Below are 14,879 nucleotides of genomic sequence, written 5' to 3'. Positions count from 1 at the left end.
AGCCAGAGGAAACAAAAATAAGATAGAAATAAGAGAGGAGAATTTGCGGCTTATAAGATAATGGACAAAACAATTGGGAACATTGTTGGGGAGCTAGACTTAGTTTATCAGCTGAGTATTGACAGTGTCTGAAGCTACATGCAGGTCTAGCAGTATGAGAAATTTGATAGATATTTTCCACATTTCATACACTGTATAAATGTGATGACAGTTTGAAAATAATTGGAGTTACAGTTAAGGAGAGACTAAACCATGGTGCACTGGAAAACTGGAGACTGTGCTCATTTAACACTTTGAGGAGTTTAGTCAAACTTATTGTCAAAGAAAACAAAGATTCTTTAGAATCACCATCTATTCTTATCTAAGTGGAATATTTTATCGGAAGGCATTAAAAATACACGTTGGTCGTTCTCTGTTCAGAGTTCTTCTCTTTCTTCTTCGTCCAGGACCTGGAGCACCACTTGGGTCTGGCCCTGAACGAGGTACAGGCCGCCAAGAAGACCTGGTTCAACCGAACGCTCAGCTCCATCAAAACCGTTACCGGAACCCAGGGCAAAGAGACCACCTAATCTGGAGGAGGAAAAAACACACAAAAGAAACGACCATCCAGTGTCCTGGTTTTACCCCAGACCACGTCTGGAGCATCACACTGAAAACCTCTGGACCCTTAAACCGTTAACTTCCCTGGGTCCTAACTTTAACTTGAACATTGACTGTTAAAACCCAGAACGATGACAAACCTACAGACTGTGTTACTTATCAAATAAACAGCAACATGTCCTTGTGTGTAATCACCCTCATATCTTGCCCCCCCCCCTCGTCCCAAATGACTCCAGCCTGCTGTGCTGACAAGAAGGGATTGAAAAAAAAAAACATAGACTAACAACGTAAGAAAACGTTGCGCTTCCACCGCTCAACAAAGAAAAAGAAAACAACTAAAAGAAAAGAAAAGCTTCATTGATTTCTGTCTTTGTACTGCTGATATTAACGACCGGCAGAAGGGAGGTAGGACACCGGGACACCGTCGCTGTCCTCACGGGATAGAGAGACATGACAAACATTCCGTCCCTCCTTACTTTCCCTGCATGCTCCCCTCTTAACTACTGGCACAAAACAACCAGTCCCTGTCAAAAACGCCTGGGTTTGTTTTTGTTTGTTTTTTTCCCCCGGTACGAGAGCGAAACGACGCCTTTCCAGAACTGAGCTTTTTTTTTCTAATTTACGTTGAACGATAACTTTGTTTTTTGTTTTGTTTCTATGTACGTCACTGAATGTGCTTATGTAAAGAGAGTCGTGTGTTTGTAAGTACATGTTTTTGTCGTGTTTATGTGCGTGACTGGAAAAAACGACGTTCGACTGCATTAATAACCGACTGAAATAACTCTAAGCTGAGTGTAAAAGAGAGGGCGTATTATGAGAGAGTCCGAGATAAAGTTAAAGCACTAAAGGTTATGAATGTGTGAATGCATGTTAAAGGAAGAGTTTCCTGTGGTCGTCAAGTTTCCTTAAATGTCTAAATAATGTATATATAAATGATGCTGAAGAGAAGGTTGCTGACGATGCCTTTTATGTGAAGGTTGACGGAGATGAAAATTGTAATTTACGTTCGAAAACGGACATCAAACATGCTTGAGGTGGTCTTTTTTTTATTATTATTATTTTTTGGTTTGGATCTCACAGCACAAAGAAACTTAAAAAGCTCCAAACCATGAAAAAACCTCTGCATGCCTTTTTTTTCAGTGTGTGTGCGTACGCGAGAACATTGTTGAACCCCGGACTGGTGCAATGATTGTAATACAGGTCAAAAATGGAAAACACACAGAAAACTGCAAATCCTGCTGTATTTCAACACACTAATAGAATCAGCCTCTCTCATGTTACCACTACACCCAAGCACTGAATTACAATGTCCACAATGCACTTAATATTTATATAAAGGCGGGTTTAAAACAAACTCAGTGGCCACTTTATTAGGGGGAAAAAAAAGAAATAGCGACTGTTAATACTCTTCAAATGTGCAGTTTTCTTTCTTTCTTTCTTTCTGTCTTTAAAGTGCACCTGATTGTATGAATTGCTTTCCATTAACCCCCCGAATCAACCTCGGATCACCATGTGTTCTCGAATCGCTCTCGAAAGAGAAGGGAGACGAGTGAGGTCAGGGATATTCACCAAATAAATCCTGCAAAATTCTACACAGAAACATTAGATCCTGACTAAAGAAACGACATATCTTGAAGAGAGGATGTCAGAAAAGATGTTTCTAAAACGTTCAAGGAAGGATACAGAAAAGTTGTACAGCTTATGAATATTGTATTGGCTTGAATTTCTGTTCTTTTTTCTTTTTTTTTTATATAGGGAGAACCCAGACTCTTTGAGTATAGTTCCTGTGGTCACACATGACGGCTGGGTCGTCCTCCACCTGTGTCGTCATTTTTGAGATTGGTTCAGAAACAATGACGGAAAATACTTATTGACTGATAGGTGGAGCAGCGTAAAACTAGGGCGCCTTGCAAATCTGAAGGATTTGATTGATTTTCTTCCTCCATCAAACCAGCGAGGGGCAAAAGTGCCACAAAGAATTCGACCCGGACTAAATATAGAAAAATGGCCACTGTCGAATATATACACTGAAAGTGTAACTGTGCACCTTACGTCCGAGTTACACCATCAGTCGAGCTGGATTCTCACTGTCATGTCTCGTGAGGTCAAACCAAAATGGTAAACAGTGGGTGTGGTTTGTGTTGGGGGGGGGGGGGGTATGAATATATGTATATTTTTTATATATATATGTATATGTGTGTATATATATGTATATGTATACACACATATATATTATATGTATATACATAGACATAAAAAGGATTACTGTAAATGTCATGGAATCTGAAATCTACATGTGATGTCATAGAAAAGGTCAGGCTGCATTTAAACAAAAACACATAGGGCCATTCCTCTGAAGGCACTGGGCTGTACATAACAAACATGAAATAATGAATATTAAGGTTTTTTGTTTATGATTTTTTCTACTCCGTAACGATGACTAATGTTGCCTCCTATGTACCTACCTACCTGCTGCTGTGCTACAGTTTAACCCACCACCACATTTTTAATGTTTTACTTTGTTCCTCCGAGCTTCTCGTGTACGTCGCGCTGCCGTTTGGTTTTCATTCAACGCCAAAAATGTAGCTTTATCATCATCATCATCCGACAACGAAAAACATTATCAGTGTGTGGAAATTGTAATAGTGTAGGATGCATTGTGTATACTTCATGAATTTCAATATAAAGATATCAACACAGAAGCATCTCTGGTTTCTTTTTTGTTGTTGCCAAAAACAAGTCAGAAAGCAGCTCCACTGCCCCCTGGATATCATTTAAAATGTTCCTATAATATAATAAGCCGTTTGAGAGGTTTTCCCACATACATCACAGTGGAGGACTTTACAAGTTTACATGTTATTATTGATTTGCAGCTTTATTTCACACCCAGAAACACAACTTTCTATTGATTTCCTATCACCTCAGAGAACACATCTAATCCCTTTAGAAATCCACCGTTATTTAAATAGTGTGAAACAGTGAAATAAAGGTTACAGAGCATTAATATTTAATTTTACTGTTCGAACAAGATCTCTCCTTTTTTTGCCTTTTTACCACCAGGCGTATATCTTCTTATTTCTTAATTAGAAAGTCTTAAAATGGCAAGACTCATAATATCGTTTGCTAAATAGTGAACTTCTTTAATCCATAAAAATATGTGTTTATATTCATGGTAACAAACCAGCTTTTTGTTGTTTCTCTCAGATCAAACCTGCGATGAAATGTCAGAGTGAGGTAAGGATATTCATTACTACTCGTTATTGTTTCCTCACATCATCGCATTTTAGATTTTAAAGTCTGTTCACGTCCTCAAGTGAAACTCAGCAGCAGCATTTTACGCATTATTTTTGTTTCTATCTGTCTCCTGAGTTTCAAAGCTGTCCTCTGTAAGAGAAATCCATAAAGGCAGAAAATGTTTCCTCTCCAACTCTGGGAAGAATAAAACTCAGGAAAAAGATGAGAAGAAGACGACGACGAAGAAGAAGCAGCAGCACAGGCTGTTGTCATAATGAGACTTCTCAAAAAATCAGCCCTGTGGGGACGCTTCTCTGGACATCTGAGGGTTTGGAACATGAAAACAAACCTGATTCCTTCTGACTAATTATGTCGTGTGAAAACAGCCTCTATCTCTCTATCTACCATCAGCCTCTCGGAAAAAACGTTTCCCCTGAGCTGCGTGAAAATCTCTCTTTTGTTACTTTTGGCTCCACTTCTATCTCTCGGAGAACATGTCTCATAACGTATGGCTGTGTGCTCTTATCTGCGTCTGTGCTATTTTCTGCCCTCAGTCTGGAGAATGTATGGCTGTTTGCAGGAGGTCTCACACGAACGCAGTGACAGTATCACCTGATAGTGATGATGATGATGGCTGTCTCCTCTGCAGGCTGCTGCAGATGCAGATGCAGATGCAGCACGTGAAGGAGTCAGGAAAAATCCCATATACCTGCAGCAGCAGCAGCAGATAATAATAATAATAAGTATCAGCATTATACAATATCAGCCTGACACTTCTCTCCCACCTCCTCCTTCTCTTTCTGCCCTGCATCACCGAGCTATAAATAAAGACACGCAGGCAGCAACAGAGTAACGTGCAGAAGTTGGGAATGTTGACGGGACAGACGTCTTCAGTTGCTGCTCAGGCTCAGTAGTGAGTGATTTATGAGTCAGGGGATGAAACTGTGTGTGTGTGTGTGTGTGTGTGTGCGTGAAGCTATTTGGAACACAGAGCCTCCAAACAACCTTGTGAACTCCCTGTCACCCAAACTCCTGACACACACTGAAGTCATGATGCTCCAACTGCAGGTGCGGAACAATACGCAGCACATTTAGGTCACTATTCATGTTTAAATAGGGTGTATGTATATGACTAGAGCTGAAAGGATTAATCGATTAATCAATTTTTAATCGATTACTAAATTAATTGTCAACTACTACTATACTACTATACTTTATTTCTGATTGTTTTAGCTTCTTAAATGTGAATATGTTCTTCATTTCTTTGCTCCGTATAAATAAGAAATCATTAAAACTGAACACTGATCGACTTTTTTGAACATTAACTGACATTTTATGGACCAAACCATTCAACGAGAAAATAATCGACGGATTAATCGATTAAGAAAATAATTGTTACTTGCAACTCTTTTTAAGACCTTTATTGTATTGAGACATAAAATGACCATAACCCTAAGCCTGAGGGTTATATTCAATGAAAGAACTACATCATTTTCTTTATCTGCCACATCTCATTAGTGCAATCATAGAGAAATAATTACTCATGGTATACTTTTTTTGCATATATGTATAAAATCCCTCCTTGTTATCATCATCAGTTGGCAAATGCTCCAAAACCATACCATACATGTTTACTGTGGTAACATGCACTCAATTTAAAGATAATAAAAAACAAAAACCATTTTCCATCCTCTCATTCTTCATTTCCTATCTACTCTCTCTGATGTTTTTTTGTTTTTGTAAAGCGTCTTCGGGTACCTTGAAAAGCTCTATATAAAACCTTTGTATTATTATTATGATTAATAATAAAACTGTCACTACACAATGACATTACTTCATAAAATACATAGTCTGTGATATAAAATATTTGCCCTGGCTCCACCTTTAGCTCGTAATCTGATTCGCTAATTTGAACTGCTCTCGGTATCGTTATCCAATCACAGCCAAGCGTTGGCTCAGGGGGGCGGTGCTGCTTCACTGACTTCCTGTCGTGCGCGCACCTGACAATAATCAGGATGCTGCCCCTTAATTGGGACGCGGCTCGTGAGTTCAAGGAAACACGATGGCGGAGATGAATGTTTTGGAGTCAGAAACTGCGAATTGCACCTTCGAAACTAGTTTCCCTCGCGGGAAGAACAAGGAAGCTACCAGAAACAAACGAAGAAAAGCTCCGTGAAAGGAAGGGACTCAGTCAGACCGAGCACGCAACAAAAGCAGACCGAACTTCCTGGAGAAGCTAACTCCATACCACTTCTCTACTCCACAGGTAAATACTCGTTATTATGTTTGTATTATATGTTTTTATTTTTGTTGTTGTTTACCTTAAACATACAAACCTGTTGGTGACAGTGGCATAAACATTTGACAGTGTACCTCGTGTTTCTGTGTCCATTTGGGCTAACGTTAGCTCATTCGCTAGCCTACTGTGTGAAGTGCTAACTCCGTCCAACCAAGAGCTCCCGGAGACTGTTAACACATTTAAAATCACAAGTCAATGCTTGTTTCTTTTGTGTGTATTTTGTATTTTTTTATATAAAGGTCTTTAAATGCTGCTTTTATTGTGTGTCGTTTAGCCCTCTTATTGTTGATTTGAATTGTATGTGCTGCACTTGTCCGCCCTGTGTTTTTAAAAATGTTAAATATCATCTTTTTAAACTGTTATTAGTGGGGAAATGCACAGTAAAATCAAGCCCTGTCAGGTGAGACGGGGCTGTTTTTTCCTCAACATATCAATGTTCTAATCACAGTTTCGTATGCTCTCTTCTTCGCAGGTCAGTCACTGCCATGCAACTAGAGGCCTGATAATGTGCTGTGACCACTAACCTGTCAACAAGTATAACTGTCTATATACATATAATAGATAATATAATAAAGCTGTTCATTAATTTGGATCAATTAATTTTATGGCAGCTTTTGTGTGTTTATTGTAATTCTAATGCATGAAAGCAGAATATTTGACGGTCATACTGTCTTATACTACAATATTTCATTCTAAAGAGCATTTTCTGACAGTCATACTCTGAATGAGCAATAATCTGATGACCTAATGATCCGGTTATAATGTCTGAAGCTTTCAATTTCATGTAAACATGATGTTCTATTTGCAAATGATGTAAACATCACTGACTGATGTATCATTCAAAAGAAGTAGTTAGATTATTTGTCTCTGTAATCTGAGGAGTTTGTGTGATGTCACCTTTTTAAGGCCGTTAACCACATGGCTTTATATGACCTGTCTAAATCCTCACCAGTGCGTCTCCATCTATAAACAGGCTCTAATGGCCAGTGTCAGGAGTGAAGGAGGGAGCGCTGTCAAGTTAATCTGATGTGGGAGCGACATCAGAGCTGAAATATCAGACTGGGCAAATGAGGAAGTTGTCAGTGATCCAAGGTCGTTTATTGCCCGACGGCACACCAGGCGCCTCTGGTGTAACGTGTCTTATTGCTTTTCCAGATTAGTGTGTTCATCAACAACTCTGGGATCAGGGAGTGTTTTATCATCGAGCTGAAGTAATGGTATTTCTGCCTCTGAGAAACAGACGCAGTTCACGTTACATCACATGTGAACTTGGTTTGGTTTCTACGGAGAGGACGAACGACTACATTTCTCTCAATTAGCTGCATTTGATTTATGTTGATGGACTAAGGATTTGTGCCTTTTCCAAACAAACAAACAAATACTCTGATTTGAATACTAATCTAATTTAATCCTGGTTGTTCATACCTCTCACCAATAGTTGAACATAGACTCAATCTCCCGTAACCTCTACTCAACTGAATTAGAATGTTTTAATTGCACACACACCAATTTGTGGTCGTGAATATATCCTTTGCCTTTTAATCCATCCCTTTCACACACAAACCTACCCTGTGATTGATGTTATTTTGACTCATTTTGTGGTAGAATATTTGGAGAAGATTTTAATCTCATCTCCAAGTGAGAATATCTTGAACCAGCTTCATATTTTGATGTTTGATTTGTTAAAATTGTCTGGAAAATATGAGGAGATGGTGACCTACAAAAAAGACGATATAAAACTGTGGGAACTGCCGACTCGGCATTCCCAACTAAATATAATCAAGATTTCTGACACGTTTTTGTCACTTTCTGGGGAAAATTAAATAACCCGGAGTGAGCTGGAAGCATTACTTTAAAATTATGGAATGTAAAAAAAGTGAATTGACACAATCCTGTGATTTCTGCTGAGCAGGGTGTAATCTGTGGGGATAACTGTCCTCAGATGCAGAGTTTAATTCCCTCTTCCTCTCTGTCTGGTTTGCGTTCTCTCTCTGACTAAAATATGCTTCTTTTTTTTATTTCTTCTCCTCATTGGTTCCATTTGCTCTCCGTGTGCAGGATGATTGGCGGCCGTGGCTGCAGGCTGGTGGCGTTGACAGCTGAAGATGTGACTGGATACTCGGACTCAGTCTTCTCTAAAGATGATTGACACGTCATATTGCTGAACTCGCCCTGTCCTCAAACTCTCGTCTAGGACAAAGCTGCTAATTATCGCCTATAACCTTGGCTATGTGATTATAATCTGACATAATGACACAAGAATTATCACTGCTGGGTGTCAGAATGCAGCATTAACACGTGTGTGTGTGTGTGTGGTGGGGGGGGGGGGGTGAGTTTGACACTGGGACTATGATCCAGTCAAATGTGCCAAAGGAAACGAAGTATATTGTGCTTATTTAAATAATATGAGGGTTTTTGTTATTGTATATCATCTTCTATGTCACTGTATTGTGTATACAATATACTATATCAACGTTTTATCATTGTTTATATACAGTTTGATTGTAGAGACTACTGCAGAGGGCAAGTGTCATATCGGTTACTAGTTTTGTAAAGTATTTAATGACATTAATCTCTCTAAAGTATATGAATGTTCCGTATTAGGGTAAATATGCAAAATTGTGAGCCATTTTTTTAGTGTTCTTTTATTAGTAGAAAATGTTTCTGCCTCTCTATATCTTCTGGGATTGTGTTTCTAATGTGAGACGGGAGTGAGTGTCGCTCACATTCTTTGCTCTCCCCAGGTACCTGGTGATCCAGGAAGGCTGAGATCTCCGCTCACTGCAAATGGTGTAAATATTGCTGTTAATTACATCACGGCGGGGTAGAGGTGAGTTACCACAATCCTCCGTTTGTCTACCTAGTTTCTGGCTGAGGAGTATTTTTGTTCGGCCTAAATTCACTCTTTTGTAGATATAAGCTCACAAGCAGTGTCACTTTTCACTGTAAATTATGCACTGGTGTCGCACAATTTTCACTCTCCTTTGGTGTTTGCACTCTGGCGTCACCTACAGGCCTGACCTAACGCTCCTTAAATCAAATTCAAGTTAACGGATTGGTATAACTTCAGGGACAAACGCCTTATAAATTGTTGGAGTGAAGAAAGGAATATTTGGAACTGAAGTTATTGTGTTGTGTACTTGTGACTAACCGATCACGACGATTGTAATTTGCTTCATGTTCTGGTGCCGAAAATCACGCCATGATGTCCAAATTGCACAATGGAAGCAAATGAGACAAACATTTATTGTACCCAAAGGATAGATTGTAATAATCAAACTGTCACTTCTACATAAAAATGTAATATATATTTAAATGTTCTTGGTTTGTTTTACTATAATGAAGTGAAAATGTTTTTAAAAAGAAATGTATTGGTATTTGAAACCCTGTTTTCCCACAGTGCCAAGTACATTTTTTTTCGTCACACATTAAAAACACTTGCATACAGATTTTCAGCACTTTCTCAGTTTTATTTTCAACATTCAAGCAGAATATGTCTAAAACAGTAACAACCAGAGATCATCATTGATGTGCATGTTAAAATCGTCGATACATCCCCTCCTTTATTATTTGTATTTTTTTTGACTCTTGATAATTTATTGGATCAAATAGATTCTGTGGACAGACACAGGCAGCATCATATATATATATATATATATATATATATATATATATATATATATATATATATATATATATATATATATATATATATATATATATAAATAATCCCCCCTTGTCCAAAAATAAATAACAAAGCATATTTACAGAAAAAATGAAAAAAGTCAATCACACTAACTTTCGTCAAAATATAAATAAAAATTTAAAAAAGGGGACTGAAATATGAATCCTAACAAGGTGGATACGCCCAAAACCCATCTCACACGCAAGTAGATCAAAAGATATATAGATGTTTATATTTATATATGTATATATCCATATATATTCTGTATATGCTTCGCTACAAAAAACTAAGTTTACTCTTTTTATGAGTAAGTACATTCTACTCTACAATCACTATGACAACAGCATACATTCCCAACCAAAATGCTCTGATCGTATGTCGGCAGGACATCGGACTGAAACAATCGTTTGACTCTGACCAGGAATTGGTCAGTGTGTGTGTGCATGCGTGCATGTTAGTGTAAAATATCAGCCTGTGCTGCTGGATTTTCTACGCATACACACGCGCACACACACACGCCCAGAGAAAATGATCTGCTCAGCAGTTGGTCTGCTTAACTTTGCTTCAGCAGATGAAATGTGACCCAGGATCTATTTCTGCTGCTCTGCAGAGTCCACGGTGACTCGTGGATGGACTCTCCGGCTCTTTGTGCAGCTCCTTTCCCTCTGCACGCAGACAAATTTAGCACTTGTCTCCCCCCCGACTCAAACCTGCTACTTTATTTTTTTAAAACCTGCCATTTCATAACCCTCTAGACTGTGAATTGTTTCCCAGTTATGCGACTGCTGGGGGTGAGCACGTTTGTGTGGTGACGAAGGCTTTCGAGTCTTTGGTAATCTGGATGAATCCAGTCTTGCAGCACAAAACCAAAACCCCCTGCTTTCCCGCAAGCAATCGTTTTGCTTTCCTTTTCTCAACCTATGACTTGGCTGATAAAGATAAAGAGGTGCCTTTGGGAAAACCAAGCTTGCGTGGTCTCCAAATAAGTCCAACGATACCTGACAATTGAAGTCCTCCTAATTCTTTATCTAATAAACATACCGCAGCATTGAAACATGCAAAGCCTTTGTATTTGGTGCTAAAGAACTGACGTAACTTCCTCTTTTTCTCCTGATAGCAAAGCTTCAGTTGTTTTACACTGTGTGTGTGTGACTGCTGTTTCTCCACAAAAGCAACTTAAAAAACAACCTAATTTCATGTAGTGCTACAGAAAGCTCATCGTAAAGCACCGAAGATAAGAAATGATGTAGATGGTGGGAGATTTTGTTCATACATGGCTCAGTTCCTAATGTACAAACAAGGCCTTACCACTTGTGTGTGAGACTCTCACTACATACAGTACAATCACGTGTGAATGATACAAACCACAATCGGAGAACGTCATGCCGCATCCATGTGCTCAGCGGTGAATGCACACAACTATTTACATTTATGATTACATGTGTGCTTGTAATGTTAAGTGTACGGTTTTGCATACGTGTGTGTGTGTCAGGTAGCCCTGAGAAGAATGTGTGGGGTTTGTGCTTCTTAGATTACAGGTGTTGTTGTTGTTGAACGCCCACCGACAGGCAGTGTTGGTAAAACTGTAGACGCAGGGAGGGACACGGGTGCCGTGGTTTCCCCATTACGCCGAAAGCAGGAGCAGGAAAAACATCCATCAGAGCTCGCTAACAACCACTGCTCTCCAGAAAAGCTATCCACGTTGACATTATTGTCCCAGGTTGTCGTGTTGTGGCGGGAAACGCGCCAACGGCATGTTTTTTCTATTCTGAGAAGCGTCTACAGCACAATGCCGGGCTGTTATTGGCATATTCATACTTGTGAAACCATCCATTACATGTCTCATCAGCTGATGAAATGATAGCAACTTCATCCTTTTGAGGCTGCTCAAATCAAACTGAATGTCGAAGAGAAGTGATTTCAGTAAATCTATATTGTGGCTTAATCGCTGGTCTGAATAATTTAGATATGGCTGATCCACTAAGATTTCTACAAGTATCCATTGAGTGGCAGTTTATTTGGGTGAAAATGTCTTGATGCCAGAGGTGAGGCAAGAATGACCAGAAAAGGTCACATTAATTCAAATTACCAGTGATTATAATCACTGCAGTATGCAGGAAACTATAAAATCAGTGGCGTTTGCATGTTCTCCTTGTGTACGTGGGTTATCTCTGGGTATTTTCGGTTAATTAGTCACTCTAAATGGATTGTCTATGAATGGTTGTTCATTTGTGTTTGCCCTGCGATAAACTGGTGGCTTTTCACCCTGTCAGCTGGGATTGGCTCCTTATGTGGAGGATAAAGCTGTAGATGATAGACGGATGTTCGCTAAGCACAGACGTATGGATGCAGCGATCATGTGAGGTACAGTGTGTGTGAACTCATTTTAAGATAGGAGGGAAACAAACAGAACAATGATACAATAAGACTATTGTATAACTATAATATTGAATATATTTTCTATCCTACTAGACCAAAAATCACTGCATAACTGCAACAAATGACCACTATCTCTGTCCCACCAGACCGCTGCTGCCTGTTCCAGAACCGACCGTTTCCCTGAGCTCTCACTCTCTCACCACCCCCCCCCCCCGACAGCAGTTGTCCAGCCAACAGACCAAGAAGACAGGGTCAGTAGTCCGGGTGAATCCCGGTGTCTGCTCAGTCTAAGGGGAAATGAAAAGGTTGCTCACTGAGGTATGCGTCTGTCTTATTAACATGGGCCATCTGGAGATGATTTCTCAGCTGACCGAGAGAGTCTGTTTCCACACAGTAAAGCTCCACAATATTACGTTATTCACCTGCTCATGTTCCTCACAAGGATGGAAAGTCTAAGCCGAACCGAAACGACAAGTCACTAGACTCAATACAGAGTATGTCAGAGTAGAATCAGAAACTGTAAAATAAAGATCGAAAGTACTCTCCCCTTGGCTGTTTTGGTGCCCTTTTAAGTTTTAAAAGACTATCTAAGATACATTTAGGTCCACTAAGGGTAAGGTCAGTGGTTGAATCCCTCAGCTCCTCTCCACTGTTATTGAGTAAGACACCGCTGATGTGTGTGAATCATGTTTGTATTGAGTACACTACCATTCAAAAGTTTGGGGTCATTTAGAAATGTCCTTATTTTTTGAAGGAAACTGACTTCATTTAATCAGAAAAACACTCATTGTTAATGTGGTAAACAACTATTCTAGCTGCAAACGTCTGGTTTTTAATGGAATATGTACAAAGGTGTATAGAGGCCCATTTCCAGTGTTCTAATGGTACATTGTGTTTGCTAATCGTGTTAGAAGGCTGTTGGATGATTAGAAAACCCTTGTGCAATTATGTCCGCACAGCTGAAAATGAAGGGGCAAAATTATTATTTTCGATAAAAATCGTTATTTCTGATCTTGTCAATGTCTTAACTATATTTTCTATTCATTTTGCAACTCTTTTGATGAATAAAAGTGGGAGTTTTAATGGAAAACACACAAAAATTGTATAGGTGACCCCAGACTTTTGAATGGTAGTTTATAATACAGAGTTAAGTCTAATGGAAGTTGAGGAACCAGCTATTCAAACATGCGTGACCTTGTGTGCTTGACCTCACTGCTCTGGGACAAAGAACAACTAAAGGAAGTGCAGGGCATCCTCCTTGAATTTTTTTTATATCATAGTTTTGGCTTCAGGCTTTTGTTCCATCTAAAATTGCCCAGTTCTCCTCACTGTCAGTCCAGGGGGCATCACAAGAATGTGACTTTAATTAAAAAAAATAAAATAAAAAAAGGGCTTCAGGGCCTTTGGTGAGTCTATTGTCTCTTTCTCACATATTGTTTTTGTTGAGTCAAAGCTGGCACAAACACCGGGGCTCAAGCCAGTGCCCACATCAAGCGGAGAACGAGGTAAATCAAAGCCTTTTGATGCACGATCTCCATCACCCTGTGGTGACTTATTGTCTCTATTCAAGGCAAAAACAAAAAACAACTCTTACCGAGACCTTTTTGATAGCACGTAAGCAATGCAGCATACATTTCACAGAGTATGATGTGTATGTCAGTTCATGCAGCATTTCATTTAAGAGTTGAATTGCCTGTCTTTCATCACTTTAACTGCTGTAAATTCAGAATTTGCAATAGAATGATATAACTCAAGACTACACGAGACAATCGGATACAACATACATGTGTTTCATACCCCAAAAAATAACAACTCTGAAAACAAATGTTCTCAATCACGTGCCACAATCGTCCAAACACAGTGGATTATATCACTATTTATATTAAATGTTTGCATTCATGTGTCTGTATTTTACCAGTTTGATGTGAGCGAGGATCAGCTGTGAAAATGTGATGTCACAATCTGAGTTGGCGACAAGGACACAACCAAGTCCAATTGAAACAGATTAAAGCCACACAATGTAGGATTTAACCTTCAAATGTCTCCACAATTATTTTGATGATACATCGACACTCGGTGCATTTTAAAAGTCCTATTTTAGTCAGACTAAGACAATAATTTGGTTTTCTTGATGTCATGTAAACACGTTAGTCAAACTAAAATCGGACTAGTCATGGATAATGTGATTCAAAGTCCAATTACTACTGCATGTATAGTCTGAGTAGAGCTGGACTTGGCGTTCTGATGAACCAAAATTTCCTTTGACCAATAGGAAACTGCTTCAATATGCACAAGCTTATTGAAGCAGTCAGACGTACACGTGCAATAAATTAATTTGACTTCTCCGCATGTCTACTCTGGCTGTTGCCTGTCTTAGTCAGACTACGGCCTTAGCTCCATTAAACTGTGCACGTAAACGTACTGAGTGTCATATAACTTGTGGTTTCGGGTCCATGCCACAAAAAGAACAACATTCTACTTTAGTTCATAGTTATAATTGGCGACAGTTTATGTTCTAACCCCAAAATCCTACATTGTGTTACTTTAACTTTGATATTAGTCCAATAAGTATGGAAGTTTCTTTTTGACTAATAAGAGAGAAATACTTGTATAGTGTGAAACTTGCAAGATTTGAGGGTCTTTGAAAGAGCTTTCCTCAGATTTAGAGCTCCTCTCAGTCCA

The 14,879-nt window shown here is 39.1% G+C and overlaps 1 protein-coding gene across 1 annotated transcript in view; it reads left to right on the top strand.

The window, feature by feature from the left end:
• The window catches only part of rabgap1 (RAB GTPase activating protein 1), a 60,813-nt gene extending 58,093 nt beyond the window's left edge, over positions 1 to 2,720 (top strand). The window contains exon 27 of the mRNA XM_083902704.1: positions 447 to 2,720. Coding sequence (XP_083758830.1) covers positions 447 to 569 — 123 coding nt within the window. The 3' untranslated portion in view covers positions 570 to 2,720. The remainder of the gene's footprint in view (positions 1 to 446) is intronic.
• Positions 2,721 to 14,879: the final 12,159 nt, after the last annotated feature.

Source organism: Microchirus variegatus (assembly GCF_963457635.1).
Source record: "Microchirus variegatus genome assembly, chromosome: 16".
Classification (NCBI taxonomy): Eukaryota; Metazoa; Chordata; class Actinopteri; order Pleuronectiformes; family Soleidae; genus Microchirus; species Microchirus variegatus.
The sequence above is the reverse complement of the archived record's forward strand: the minus strand, read 5'-3'. Positions and strand labels throughout refer to the sequence as shown.